This window comes from Ostrea edulis, chromosome 1, assembly GCF_947568905.1.
Source record: "Ostrea edulis chromosome 1, xbOstEdul1.1, whole genome shotgun sequence".
Classification (NCBI taxonomy): Eukaryota; Metazoa; Mollusca; class Bivalvia; order Ostreida; family Ostreidae; genus Ostrea; species Ostrea edulis.
Window position 1 is genome coordinate 10390630 of NC_079164.1, and position 13353 is coordinate 10403982.

General features: G+C 37.6%; 1 protein-coding gene and 1 long non-coding RNA gene across 2 annotated transcripts; one reads left to right on the plus strand and one right to left on the minus strand.

The window, feature by feature from the left end:
* Nucleotides 1–640: 640 nt before the first annotated feature.
* Nucleotides 641–3281, plus strand: LOC130051199 (uncharacterized). The gene is made up of 2 exons (XR_008799591.1): nt 641–716; nt 782–3281. It is a non-coding gene; the product is annotated as an uncharacterized LOC130051199 (long non-coding RNA).
* Nucleotides 1885–13346, minus strand: LOC125664134 (uncharacterized). Its single transcript, XM_048896694.2, has 2 exons — nt 12793–13346; nt 1885–3960 (listed from the first exon to the last, which is right to left on the minus strand). The coding sequence occupies exons 1-2, from the start codon at nt 13029–13031 to the stop codon at nt 2865–2867; spliced, it is 1335 nt and encodes a 444-aa protein (XP_048752651.2). The 5' UTR covers nt 13032–13346; the 3' UTR covers nt 1885–2864.
* Nucleotides 13347–13353: the final 7 nt, after the last annotated feature.

The window sequence follows — 13353 nt, forward strand, 5'->3', positions numbered from 1 at the left end:
TTAGAATTCTGTGAGAACTAATGTGCACTAGAATTCTGTGAGAACTAATGTGGACTAGAGCTCTGTGAGAACTAATGTGCACTAGAATTCTGTGAGAACTAATGTGCACTAGAATTCTGTGAGAATTAATGTGCACTAGAATTCTGTGAGAACTAATGTGGACTAGAGCTCTGTGTGATGTAAAGCTCTATTTGATATAAAACTATATGTGAGAACTAAAGCTCGAACAGAACTAAATATCTGTTTGATCTAGATATTTGTTTGATTTAAAGTTCAATTCTCACAGAGCTTTGTTTAAGCTAGAGATAGGCGAATACTATACCTATTTCATATAGAGGTCAATGTGAACTAGACTTGTCTGTGTGAACTAGAGTTGTGTGAGAACTAGAGTTGTATGTGAACTAGACTTGTCTGTGTGAACTAGAGTTGTGTGAGAACTAGAGTTGTATGTGAACTAGACTTGTCTGTGTGAACTAGAGTTGTGTGAGAACTAGAGTTGTATGTGAACTAGACTTGTCTGTGTGAACTAGAGTTGTGTGAGAACTAGAGTTGTGTGTGAACTAGAGTTTTGTGAGAACTAGAGTTGTGTGTAAGACCTAGACTTGTGTGTAAGAACTAGACTTGTGTGTAAGAACTAGAGTTGTGTGTGAGAACTAGAGTTGTGTGAGAACTAGACTTGTGTGTAAGAACTAGAGTTGTGTGTAAGAACTAGAGTTGTGTGAGAAGTAGACTTGTGTGTCAACTAGATTGTGTGTCAACTAGCGTTGGGTATAAACTAGAGTTGTGTGAGAACTAGAGTTGTGTGAGAACTAGAGTTGTGTTTGAACTGGAGTTGTGTGTGAGCTAGAATTGAGAGTATGAACTAAAGTTGTGTGTCAACTAGAGTTGTGTGAGAACTAGAGACATGTGTGAACTACAGCCGGTTGTAAGTTATTTTTTCCAATTTCTTTTCGGATCACGGTATTGTCGTTCATTTGTCGATTATCATAAAACAGTGTTCAAGGCAGTTACATCATGGAGTTCAACGTTCACAGCTTCTTGGATTTAAGGGATTGTGTAAAAAGAAGTCCAATATGTAACAATCTTCTGGTCCTTTTGAATCTAGACGACGAGATGAGGGTATAACCACGAGGAGCAGTAAACTGAAAACTTACGAAGTAACATCGACGACCCTGAAAAAGGGTTCAATACGAAGTTGATCAAATTTAACAGTGCATGGTCTTCATAACTCTTTATTTCAGGACTGCAAGTAGACACATCGAGCACAGTAAGTCGTGTTATTTGAGTGTCCTGCTGTCGCCGAAAATACTTATATCTATTTACATTCTACTGGAAATCTCATTCCAGGAGCTACTTAAAGCCTAAAGTAGAATAGTTTAAACATGAAAAATGTTTATTTTCTACATCTTGACTTTTCATCCAGGAACAAAGTTACTGTGGTCATATGCTGGTGAGTGAACATTTTGCATTGTCGGATGTTAACCGGAATTGTTGGTGTTTTTTAAATAGCAGTGATATACTGATAATGAAAGCCATTATTCTTTCAGACGATACCATAAAGCTGAAGTCTGATGTCAAGACACACTTTGGTACTAGAAAGAACCATAATGGCATTGATTTATTAAGTCCAAAGCATGGGATTCTCCCCAGATCCTGTGTTGTCTCAATATGAGAAAATAGTATAAACAAAAATTCAAGCATTTTTCTTCATGTCGACATGTAGTTTGTTACTGCGTTAACATTATTTTTGTGTTTTCTTCGTCTTGGCTGTTACTTGCAGGTGCCCGTTTTGACCCCCTCCCCCCCGGTCCGTGTCTCGCATTGTTTCCAGAAACTTCATTTATTTGATACAGTTGATAATAAATGACAAGAAAAACTCAATACTTCATCTTAGACTTTAATAAAACGAGACTTCAAATAAAGATAAAGCTGTTGTAAAATTATTCAAATATTACAGGGAAAATCAAGACAGTTGTCATTTACCTGTACAGCCCGTTTCATCTGTTGGCACCTCCTTAATGCTTACAGTAATTAATATAGCTTCTGTGTAATTACAATCTATGTTGATTACATTCATCAAAACACAACCAATGTTCAGTAACAACCTGATTATCTTTCTCTGTCCGTCTAATAAAGCATGGTATTTCTAGACTGACAGTTTGAATTTGCAAAAAGACGAAACAACACACTGTCAAGTACTTACATATTGAAATCAACACGCACTTCTTTCAAAAGTCTACTGGGTGTTCTAAAGAAATCTATTACAATTCAATACGTTGTTGATGTTTTGATCTTTAAACGCACACACTTTATAGCACCTCCATTTCAAATGTGACGTACATCGTGACTGTTTGATCTGAGGATATCTATGGTACGAACGAAATATCACTACATGTAAATGTACACCAAATGATACGGCAAAACATTCAACTAACCAAGTTAGGTGTGTATCAACAAGGGGAGGGGCTATGTAGTATTTATAAACATCTAGGGCAGCTAACGTATTACTGTCTCGTTAAACTGAAAATAGCGAAATTTGCGGAATAAACGAAACTCCTGACTTGTAAATTCTGACATTCCAGTTGATTAAGAAAAGGCGAGGATAACGAACAGTGATCAATCTCATAACTCCTATAAGGAATATGAAACTAAGAGTTGAGCAAAGAAAGTAGAAGCGAACACACGTTTTTGATTTTTAAAAAATCAAGGGCAATGGAATTTTTCGAAAAGCTCAGACATTTCTAGAAATTGTCATATTCTTCATTAATACAAGAACACAAGATCTGACATTCTCTGTGGTCTAAAATATCTCCATGTGAATTTGGACGGACTGGCCTTTTGTCGCGTTGGTATCACACACGCCGTCATGTATCCGTTCTCTGTGTAGAATCCCTCTCCCCTATCAGGGCTTCCTGTGATGTTTCGGATCCGTTACTGTCCCGCGAATTCACGTTACCAGGCCTCTCCACCACGCGCACGTCACTAGGCCTCTCCACCACGCGCACGTCACTAGGCCTCTCCACCACACCTTCGTCACCAGGCATTTCCACCACGATTTCTTGCAATGGTATACTGTCTACTGCCCGCTGTGTTGCGTTTGATAACGTAGCATGGATGCCAGAATCCGACAGAGTTTGCAGATGAGGAAGGAACTCATGCATACCATTTTGAAGGAAATGCAAATTCGGAATGTTTTCTTTGGTCGTGTCTTTTCTGTTTGTGTTCAGTTTCTCGTCATCAACCATACATAGATTCTTGTTGTCATAACGACGGAGGTATCCTAGATTGTTTCTAGTTGTTAAATGGGAGTGACACACCCTTTGAATCCCGCGTGCGGCTTCTGTGTTTTCAAAGTCAGTTGTTGTTTTGCAGAAGGATCTGACCAATCTTTGTATGGTGGCTAGGATCAGCCACACATTTATCACAGAAAAGAAAATAATACTCAAGAAAAATACAGTTAAGGCTGTGTAATGCATCACGAATGGCGTCTCGTGAAACATTGCTATCACTAAGAACACAACGGGTATAATCCCACGAAAGACTAATGTTAAAGCGCAATTTATGAAAGACAGCTTGCAGTACAACCTTGTCCGATTTTTACCCATCTCCTTAAGAATTTTTGAAATTTCAATTATCGTTGAATTTGTTTCCATAGTCATTCCTACTAACGACAAAAGTAAATTTTGGTGGTATCCTAAGAATATGGAATAGCAAACTATAGTCACTATATGGTGCATTAGATCCGTTTTTATCCGGGAGCGCTCACTTTCTCCATAAAAGTATATATTCACCGAAATTAGGTATATGTATCTTCCGATATTTATTGCTAAAAGAATGCCCACGAAGTCGTTGATAGTTGAACTAGCATTTCCGCTGAATGGGTACCGTATTACATCCGAACCGCATAGTGCGACAAAACCCAGAATCGCCACGAACCATATAAACAGTTGTTCCGTCAACCTGCAAAACAGAAGACTGTCAATTAAGTCATTTTATTAAAAATCATATTCAAAAATTAAACTTTAGCGGGCCTCATAACCACTATCATATACTGCAAAACACTGAACTAGATTACTCAAAGGCAGGAATAGAAGAGGTTGGACTAAACATGCCAGGACAAAAACCTGCATCATTTCTAATCACATTCACAAGGTGCAGTATTTACATATCACTATCTAAAGATCAAAGTTCAAAAGAGGTACCTAGAACTTATTGAGCAAAAAGGAAAGATAAATTGATGGTACATGTATATTGTTTAACGTTCCTCGAGAGAATTTTAAACTCATATGGAGACATCACCATTGCCGGTAAAGGACTGCAAAATCGGAGCTTATGGCCATTGAGCAGGGAGGGATCTTTATCATGTCACACCTGCTGTGACACGGGACCTCGGTTTTTGCGGTCTCATCCGAAGGACCGCCCCATTTAGTCGCCTCTTACGACAAGAGAGTGGATAATGAGGACCTATTCTAACCCGAATCCCAACGGGACTAAAAATCTAATGAAAGCGACAACTTTTTATTTCAGTGTCATTTACCTCTGAACTTGATTTAAGGTAAAGGTCACTGCACCTCCCTTATCGAAGGGGCGTGACTAGTGGGGCTTATTGTACACACGTCTTGTCCGACTTGTTGTGGTTTACATTTTGGTAATTTACTACAGCCACGTGCTAGGTAGTTATAATTGGGTGAAGTATTTATACAGCTTACGGCCGGGACTCGCACAGAAATCCATAAATAATATTGACCTTGATTTTTCAGTTAGAATCCCGGCGTGATGTCACAACACGCCGATAATAGATGAATACCAGACAGATATCAAACCAACAAGAAAGATAACAAAGTTTGGACAGGGATAATACATAGTATCTGCACATCATACACCCGAATGTAAAGGCGGATGACCGCTGGGTGGAACAGGAAACAGATTAAAGAAAATATTATCGAGAGCTTGACCCTACAACAGAACCTCGGGTCAAGATCAATATGATAACTTGTATGGGTGAAGAAATATACATCCTGGACATGAAGTTCAAAAGAATGTTTAATTCTGGCTTGGTTTAACCTTGCCCTTTCAGAGTGCACATCCCCATTTATTTTCAGTTTATACATGTGAACTATGGAAAATATTGAGCAAACAACACAAAGGTTGATTACTACACAAGATTTAGCAGGCTTTCTAGTTATTTGAATAAATACTGCCTATAGAGGGATATATTTAATGTATACTCTGTTTTCATGGACCATCAGCATAAGTATGTATCAGCATGAACCTCCTAAAGTAAGTATGCATCAGCATGAACCTCTAAACAAGTAAGTACTCACACTGAACTCAAACAAAATAGAGCTGCGTGACTGTTACTATTTACAATAGACGTGCTCTTGTCAAAAAATGCTAGACTGAAATTCAATACGATCACGGTGTGTGTCCAATATCCATTGCAGTCCTGACAATTAAGGAAGTCTTCTTCGATAGATTAGTTTATATTTGGATCAGGGAGATTATATCGTAATCCCCCAGGACTTCCTACTGCTTTATCGTTATTAAACGAAAATCAATGCGCAGATAGTCTGTTTATTAAATTGTTCTCCCTTAAAATAGCAATCAGCTTGCGAACTCACCTATTTTATTACAGCAAGAATGATTATAGTATTATTGTGATAAAGGAAAGCGAACCCGGAAACAAGGCGCTGCCATTCTGAAGTCATGATATCGATCGCCGTGAAGTTTTGTATTTCAATGCGACACTTCTCAACTATATAAAGCACATTCTAACTGGTGTTGCGGATCGTTAATAAATTCAATATGAATCACTATTTTCACTTCCTTCTTAACGGTGCAAAAGGGTACAATATGGTCAATAAAAACATTCTTAACAAAAGCCCTTTAAAACATTTCCCCTTCAAGCCTGTTAAACACCAGGTGTGTGTGTGTTATTATGAAATACCAAATCCTCGACCATACATTTTTACAAGTTAATCTCAATGCTACCCTCTTACGTCAACACTGCAGATATAGATATACCGGTATGTGATAAGAAATTCATTGGCCGGAACTGCATATATATATATATATATATATATATATATATATATATATATATACGCATATATATATATATATATATATATATATATATATATATATACACCGGTATATGATTACAAATTCATTGGCTGAAACTGCATATCCTGCGACTGAGTTTCTCTGTTACCTAGTTTCAGATCCAATAATTTTTCCACAGATGTACCTCCTTTAATGAATGCCGTACTTCGAAAAGAAGCAACTGTGATGTTTATAAAACTCTTGTCTTCGGAAACACGAAAAAGGATTAATGACCGGACAATGCAATAAGTATTATGAATGAAATTATTGAATATTTTACACGTAGTCACGGTTTTACAGTTGTGATGTCATATTCATGAATAATTTCCGGACATACTAGTTTCCTAACCCAACAATATACAATTTTGAAAATCTTGGGTCCCCATCATATCATCAACGCTATTTTCACATTCACACCGACACACAAAATAAACGCGATCCTAATTAAACGCCATCAATTTTCAATATTCATAATGTATTGTTAACGAGTTTGAAGTGCACGTTATCATACCCATTCCCAAGCAATTCATGGTTAATTGAATTCCGTCCCACTGCGTGTTCTCGTGTCCGCAAGATATCAGACATACCCCCGTACACGGATACAGTGTCAGTATTTCATGCGTCTCAGACCTCTTTGCAAAAGCTATGAATGACCGCAAGAGCACAGTATCTCAGCTTTACAAACGCCTCAGCCTTGACTGGTACACCTGCCGACCACCCTCTAACTGCCGACCGCCCTCTAACTCCCGGGCAGTCCGGTGGTTACGACGCTTCATGTGATAGCAGAGCTTGTGCAACAGAATTAGAACTGAAACAATGTCAACAGGTTGCCTCTCGTCAATAGAGTTTGTGTGCCACCAGAGACTACCCGCTTCATGCCAGCCACTTCAAAACACCTCTATGGCACAAATAAACCATGTAATGTCCTCGATGCATATCAGAATTCAAACAGCAACAAATGTTCAGTCTCCTCAGCCTTGACATTGTTTACCAAAGTGATGATGGCTAACTATAAATTCACTGTGGTTTGCAATGCCATAGATGTGTATTTTCTACGAGTTGTAAAAATTAACCGTTACACTAGTATTTGAATGAAATAATAAAGATATTGCAGATATTTTATGGTTGTATTGCTTTGGCATTTCAGTATATTATGTCGTATTATACACGTGAATAGATCGTATTAGATATCTACACCAGCGTTATAATATGAATAATTAAAAATTATATGCAGTAGAAGTACGGCAGAAGTAACTACCAATGTAGAAAAAATTAGAACTAACACGGGAAATTCGGTCTAACATATACCTTACTGAATTCACCAGTACTTATCAGTTCTGACGTATATGTGTACATATAATATCTTTAAACTGCAAATTGGGACGAAAATGTGTTGTACGTTACTAGAGTGTGCAATTCATGCCTGTTCTAATGGGATACCAAGTTCTCTTGGCATGGATAGATCTTGAATTGACCTTGGCACACATTTTTGTGTGTTAAACGATTATTCACATCCTAAAGATCACCTGAATACAAATTACAGTGTACCATACGATCTCACAAGATCACCTGTGTACGAATTACAGTGTACCATACAATCTCACCTGAATAGGTATTACAGTGTATCATACGATCTCACAAGATCACCTGGGTACGAATTACAGTGTACCATACAATCTCACCTGAATAGGTATTACAGTGTATCATACGATCTCACAAGATCACCTGGGTACGAATTACAGTGTACCATACAATCTCACAAGATCACCTGTGTACGAATTACAGTGTACCATACAATCTCACAAGATCACCTGAATAGGTATTACAGTGTACCATACAATCTCACAAGATCACCTGGATACAATGTTTCATTCTTTATTATAATATTATATACTACAGTAAAACTGCACAATAAAGGGGGAAAGTGCATGTCAATTTTTGGTCACCTAGGTAAACATTACCTGTGCCCCTACCCCTAGCCCAGCCTTTTTATCGCCTTGCATCATTAGATGTTATTTTTAGTGAGTGACCGTGCAGGAAATCAAACATGTCCATACGGTTGTTCACGTTAAGGTGTTAAAGATGTATTTAATTACATGATGTATATTTAATTGCTGTGATAAAATATAGAAATTCATTTCAAAATTAAGGATTATCTCCCTCGTGCATAGCTCTTATCCTTCGACGTATATGGCTCCAATTTTTGGCACTGTGTTTTGCTCTAAAATAGCTCTAACAAGTAGTATGTTGTTATTTCGGATTTCAAAAATTTCGGTTGAGCATCACTGAAGAGACATTATTTGTCGAAATGCGCATCTGGTGCATCAAAATTGGTACCGTATAAGTTTTACATGTACCAATGTAATATTGGAATTATCCGACATGCCTCTCCCTAGTCGTGGCTAGATATTGTACATCATAAAAGAAAGTTGTATAAATACTCATGCATTATGAGTTCATTGTAAAAAGTGCACTTGACTTTCAAGAAACGCGTTTGATTTGGAGTTGAAATAGGAGATGGTTCATTACATTAAGTATCGGTTTCCTGAAACCTGACTTCCTGCTTCACGTTGTTCATTTCAGTCAGTAATTAGAGAACAGAGGTTCTCAGGTTGTTGCCAATTTTTTAAAAATGGTCATAATTCTAATATATGTATATCACTGAGCACTATCTGATCTGGCCAGTTATTTCCATAATGAATATACACATGTATATAAGTCTTTATACCCATGAAGTTTGAAATATATATAACTTCGATACATACAGATGTTTACGTATTCATTACCAGGCTAATAAGAACTGGAGACTAGTTAGGTTTAGTCGGATGATAGGACACGATACAATATATTCGTGGAAAGTCATTTTTTCCTCATTCTCTATTTATGAAAGTCCAAAATAAGCTTTTCTATTATAAAGGAACCCAATCCGATCAATCGAATTCTGTACGTAATTAAAGGCACTGGGAGAATTACGAAGTGGTAAGCTGCTTGCTCTGATCCGCATTTCTGTACATAGTGTTCAAATTTCAGAGACTAACACTAACTGTTAAAACGATTCTGGGTATAAGCACGTAAAAATGTCACCAGGTACTAACACGTAAAAACGTCCCCAGGTACTAACACGTAAAAACGTCCCCAGGTACTAACACGTAAGAACGGATCTGTACTAACACGTAAAAACGTCCCCAGGTACTAACATGTAAAAACGTCCCCAGGTACTAACACGTAAGAACGGATCCCAGGTACTAACATGTAAAAACGGATCCCAGGCTTAACCGGTAAACAAATGTCCAGGTACTAACATGTAACATGTAAAAAAAATATTACAGGCTTGATCGGCGAAAAGAATATCCGGTACTACATGTAACGTGTAAAAATGAGCCCAGGTACTAACCGGTGAAAAATGTCCCAGGTACATGCACTAACATGTAAAAACATCACAGGTACCAACATGTAAAAATTATATCAGGTATATGTATAATATGTATGAAAAAAAATTCCCAGGTATATGTTAAAAAATGACCCCAGGAATGATATGCCAAACATTATCCCAGGTATAATATGTATAAAAAAAAAATTATCCCAGGTATAATTTGAAAACAATTATCTGTGATATAATATGTAAAAAAAAAAAAAAATATCCCATGTAAAATTTTTATCCCAGGTATAATATGCAAAAAATGGTCACAGGAACTAACCAGGGGAAAGATCCCAGGTATACTTACAAGTACATAAAGGGGTATTAACAACGTCAGAAAGAATTTCACACGTGCGTGAATTTACATTAATATTCTGTTAATTTTATATTCAAATTTTATTCATATGAATGTACCAGAGTTTTTTTCTATCCTGCTCCAATATGTGTTTACAATTTTTTTTTTTTAAATTTAAAAGGGCTCTTTTCACAAGGCTGTCCAATGAAATTTCTTCACCTGGCTGTGTAGGAAGTATTCAAGAACCTTTTGATTGGAATCAAACGAGGAAGTCTTTTAAATCCCCAGCAAACTTTAAATTTTATGGCTGTTGTGGATTACTATGTAAAGAGGACGATGAACGTGACAGTCCCGTACCCCGCCGCGACTCGGCCTACGTCTATTGATGCGTGACATTAGATTTAGGGGTCAAGCTTTTATTCGTTGTCATTTGGTTGGTCTGTTATCTTGTTTATAGAAACATATCAAAATAAAACTTTCTCTCGGCCTATATTTTAATTTAGCACTTTCGTGCATTACCATCGTTCATTGCGATGTGAAAAATTGAGTATAATATTTTGAGCATTACGTGAGGGTCTGAAATCGGAGGTGTCCAAGTTAGCAACCGAATTTTTTTCCTCAACCTTGAGTATCTTGTCTTTAAAAAAAACCCATCTTGGCACACGAGGCTTGCCCAGTGTCTCTTGAAATTAAAAAAAAAAAAAAATAAGGAAGGAGATTTTGAAAAAACAAATCTTGGTTACCAACAAGCACATGTTATGGGAGGTTTCCCCCGTTATACTATTGCAAGCTTTTTGTTTTCCTCGAGTCGATGTCCACGCTATCGTAATATACATCCACATGCAATAGACACAAGTGATCTCGATGATCTGTCGTAATGAAATATACAAGGGAAAAAGTTGGAAGATTGAAAAATTAAAAATAACCAATCAGAATCGTTCCAGGTGTTTCATAACCCGATAGTAAAACCAAAAACGAACAACTGCTTCGGAGTGATGAAACAGTTGATAATTGGGGTAAAATGTTAATCTTGTGTTTATTAGCGCACATTTCTCTGTAAACATATTTTTTTTATAAAATACGTGTACATATAGGAGACAGCCCATCCGGGATCAAATTTGATGTCAACCATAACCCGTTTTAAAAAAAACAAACAAACAAAACAACAGCAACCAAAAATTAGAAAAATAAAAACCGGAATGCGTTTATTTAGTCTGACGTCTTTAGAAATTGAATGAGGGGTTGCTGTATTTAATGTTTCCATTCAATGCTATCACGTGTAAATCGCCAAGACCCTAACTCGGAATTTGATAGTTTTTATAAAATCTGCTAATGTAAGGCGTAGACTTCAATGTTTGAGTGAATCCTTTATTTGTGCAATTCTGGAATCCTATTACAAAAACCGAGCAGTTAGCGATGACGGTCGACGTAAAACGGACGGCTGGTTGCTAGGAAGTCTCGAGACGTACTGTGTCTCGTGTCGTTACGCGGCTGGGATAAATTGGGGATTAAATTCAAATATATTTTCCAACAAAGATTATATCATCGATAAGTGGTGTTTTGAGATAAGAGAAATTATCTTACACCTCTCTTATCAACCTTCAAAATCTTTCAACATCATATGTGCATGTACAGATAAAATCCCCTATTGTTGCCCGTGTAACAACTTCCTGGTATAATGAAGTGCATCAGATTGCATTAGTGCATTGGGTGCACACACAGCGCTGCGCGGTGACTTGCTACAGCTCAAAAGCAATCAAAATGATCAAGTCTCGTCAATGTTGTCGTCCCGGAAAGGACATGCCATTTGTTATCTCTACTCCAGAGTTATTTAGATTGAAATTTCTATTTAGAATATCCCACATGGCGATTACTAGAGCAGTATGTCCTTTTTCAGAAGCCCGTTTTCAATGATGGATATTTACATCTATGACTAACAGGGATTTTACATGTAAAAATGTTTATGAATGCTGTATATAGATATTTACTATAACTTTGGAAAAAAGTGTTTGTAACGTTAAATTCATAGAAAGAGAAATCGTATTGATATTTCTTTCTTGAAGAATGTGTAATAAAATTAAGTTTAGCGGCCTCTTTGTGCCCCCCTTTTACTCGAACATGACCATGCTTTATTCTACACGCCTGAACCTTGGGTTAACTTCCTAAGCATCCCAAATAAACTTCCATAATTCAATATTCTGATGTACAGGCAGGTAAAGAAGTTACAAAAGACTTGCACAAAGTTACAAAATATTTACACGTTTTGCAGGTAAAGAAGTTACAAACTATTTACACGTTTGGCAGGCAAAGAAGTTACAAAATATTTACACGTTTGGCAGGTAAAGATTGATTGATTGGATATTGTTTTACGTCCCTCTCGAGAATATTTCACTCATATGGAGACGTTACCACTGCCGGTGAAGGGCTGCAAAATTTAGGCCTATGCTCGACGTCACACCTGCTGCGACACGGGACATCGGTTTTTGCCGTCTTACCCGGAGGACCGCCCCATTTAGTCGCCTCTTAGGACACGCAAGGGGGTACGGAGGACCTATTCTAACCCGGATCCCCACGGGAAGGCAAGTAAAGAAGTTACAGAATATTTACACGCCTGGCAGGTATAAAGGTTATGAAATATTACACGTTTAACAGTGATTGATAGTATCTTGCTTAACGTCCCTCTCGAGAATTTTTCACTCATATGGAGACGTCACTAAGACCAATGAAGGACTTCAAATTTAGGCCTATGCTCGACGCTTACGGCCATTGAGCAGTGAGGGTTCTTTAGCGTGCCACACCTACTGTGACACGGGACATCCGTTTCTAAGGTCAACCCCGAGGACCCTTGACATTCACACCTGATGCCGAGCGTTTGGCGATGGAACTGTCACTACCTGTTTTAACGACTTAGGTCTATCGCGGCCGGAATTCGAACCCCGATCTTTGACAGGTAGAAAAGTTACAAAATACTTACACTTTTGGCAGGTAGTGAGGTTTCGTGTTGTACGTCTGGCAAATGGCAACAATTGTTCCACATTTTTCACAGCAACATTTCGAAGCAAGTCTTCTCTGAATTCTCGTAAACAGACAATAGCATATGATTGAACAATTCACAGTAAGGGAAACTGCGAGGAGCTCGACCGATTTGAACATGGTGTTATCCTCGCTAGAACTTAGAGTCGTTAGCAGAACAGACAGATAGCCCTGAAACATTGAAAGAATCGGTAAAAATATTTCCGGTCACCTGGCCATATATAGCTGGGGCAGTAACAGAGTCTTCTGAAATCCCATCATTTACTTCCATAAAAGCACTTTCGTCACCCCATGCTCTTTGACGAACTGTTGTCTGTTTTTTAAATTTTACTCGGTCTTCGAGATAACGACTCTCTCCGTTAAAGAATAGTATACCAGCGATATCATCATGTAGCACTTCAAATACGAGTTATACGCACACCTATCGATCATTTTCCTTACTAACCAATAGCTGAATAGCTTACTTCCTTGTTCTAAATATAGAACAGTAAATACACAGGCG

Coding starts and splice junctions, on each gene's coding strand:
- LOC125664134 (XM_048896694.2), bottom strand. CDS start 13,031: ATGTTTCAGGGCTATCTGTCTGTTCTGCTAACGACTCTAAGTTCTAGC. Junction 3,961..12,792: donor CCTCACTACCTGCCAAAAGT/GTAAGTATTTTG, acceptor TCTGTTTTGCAG/GTTGACGGAACAACTGTTTA.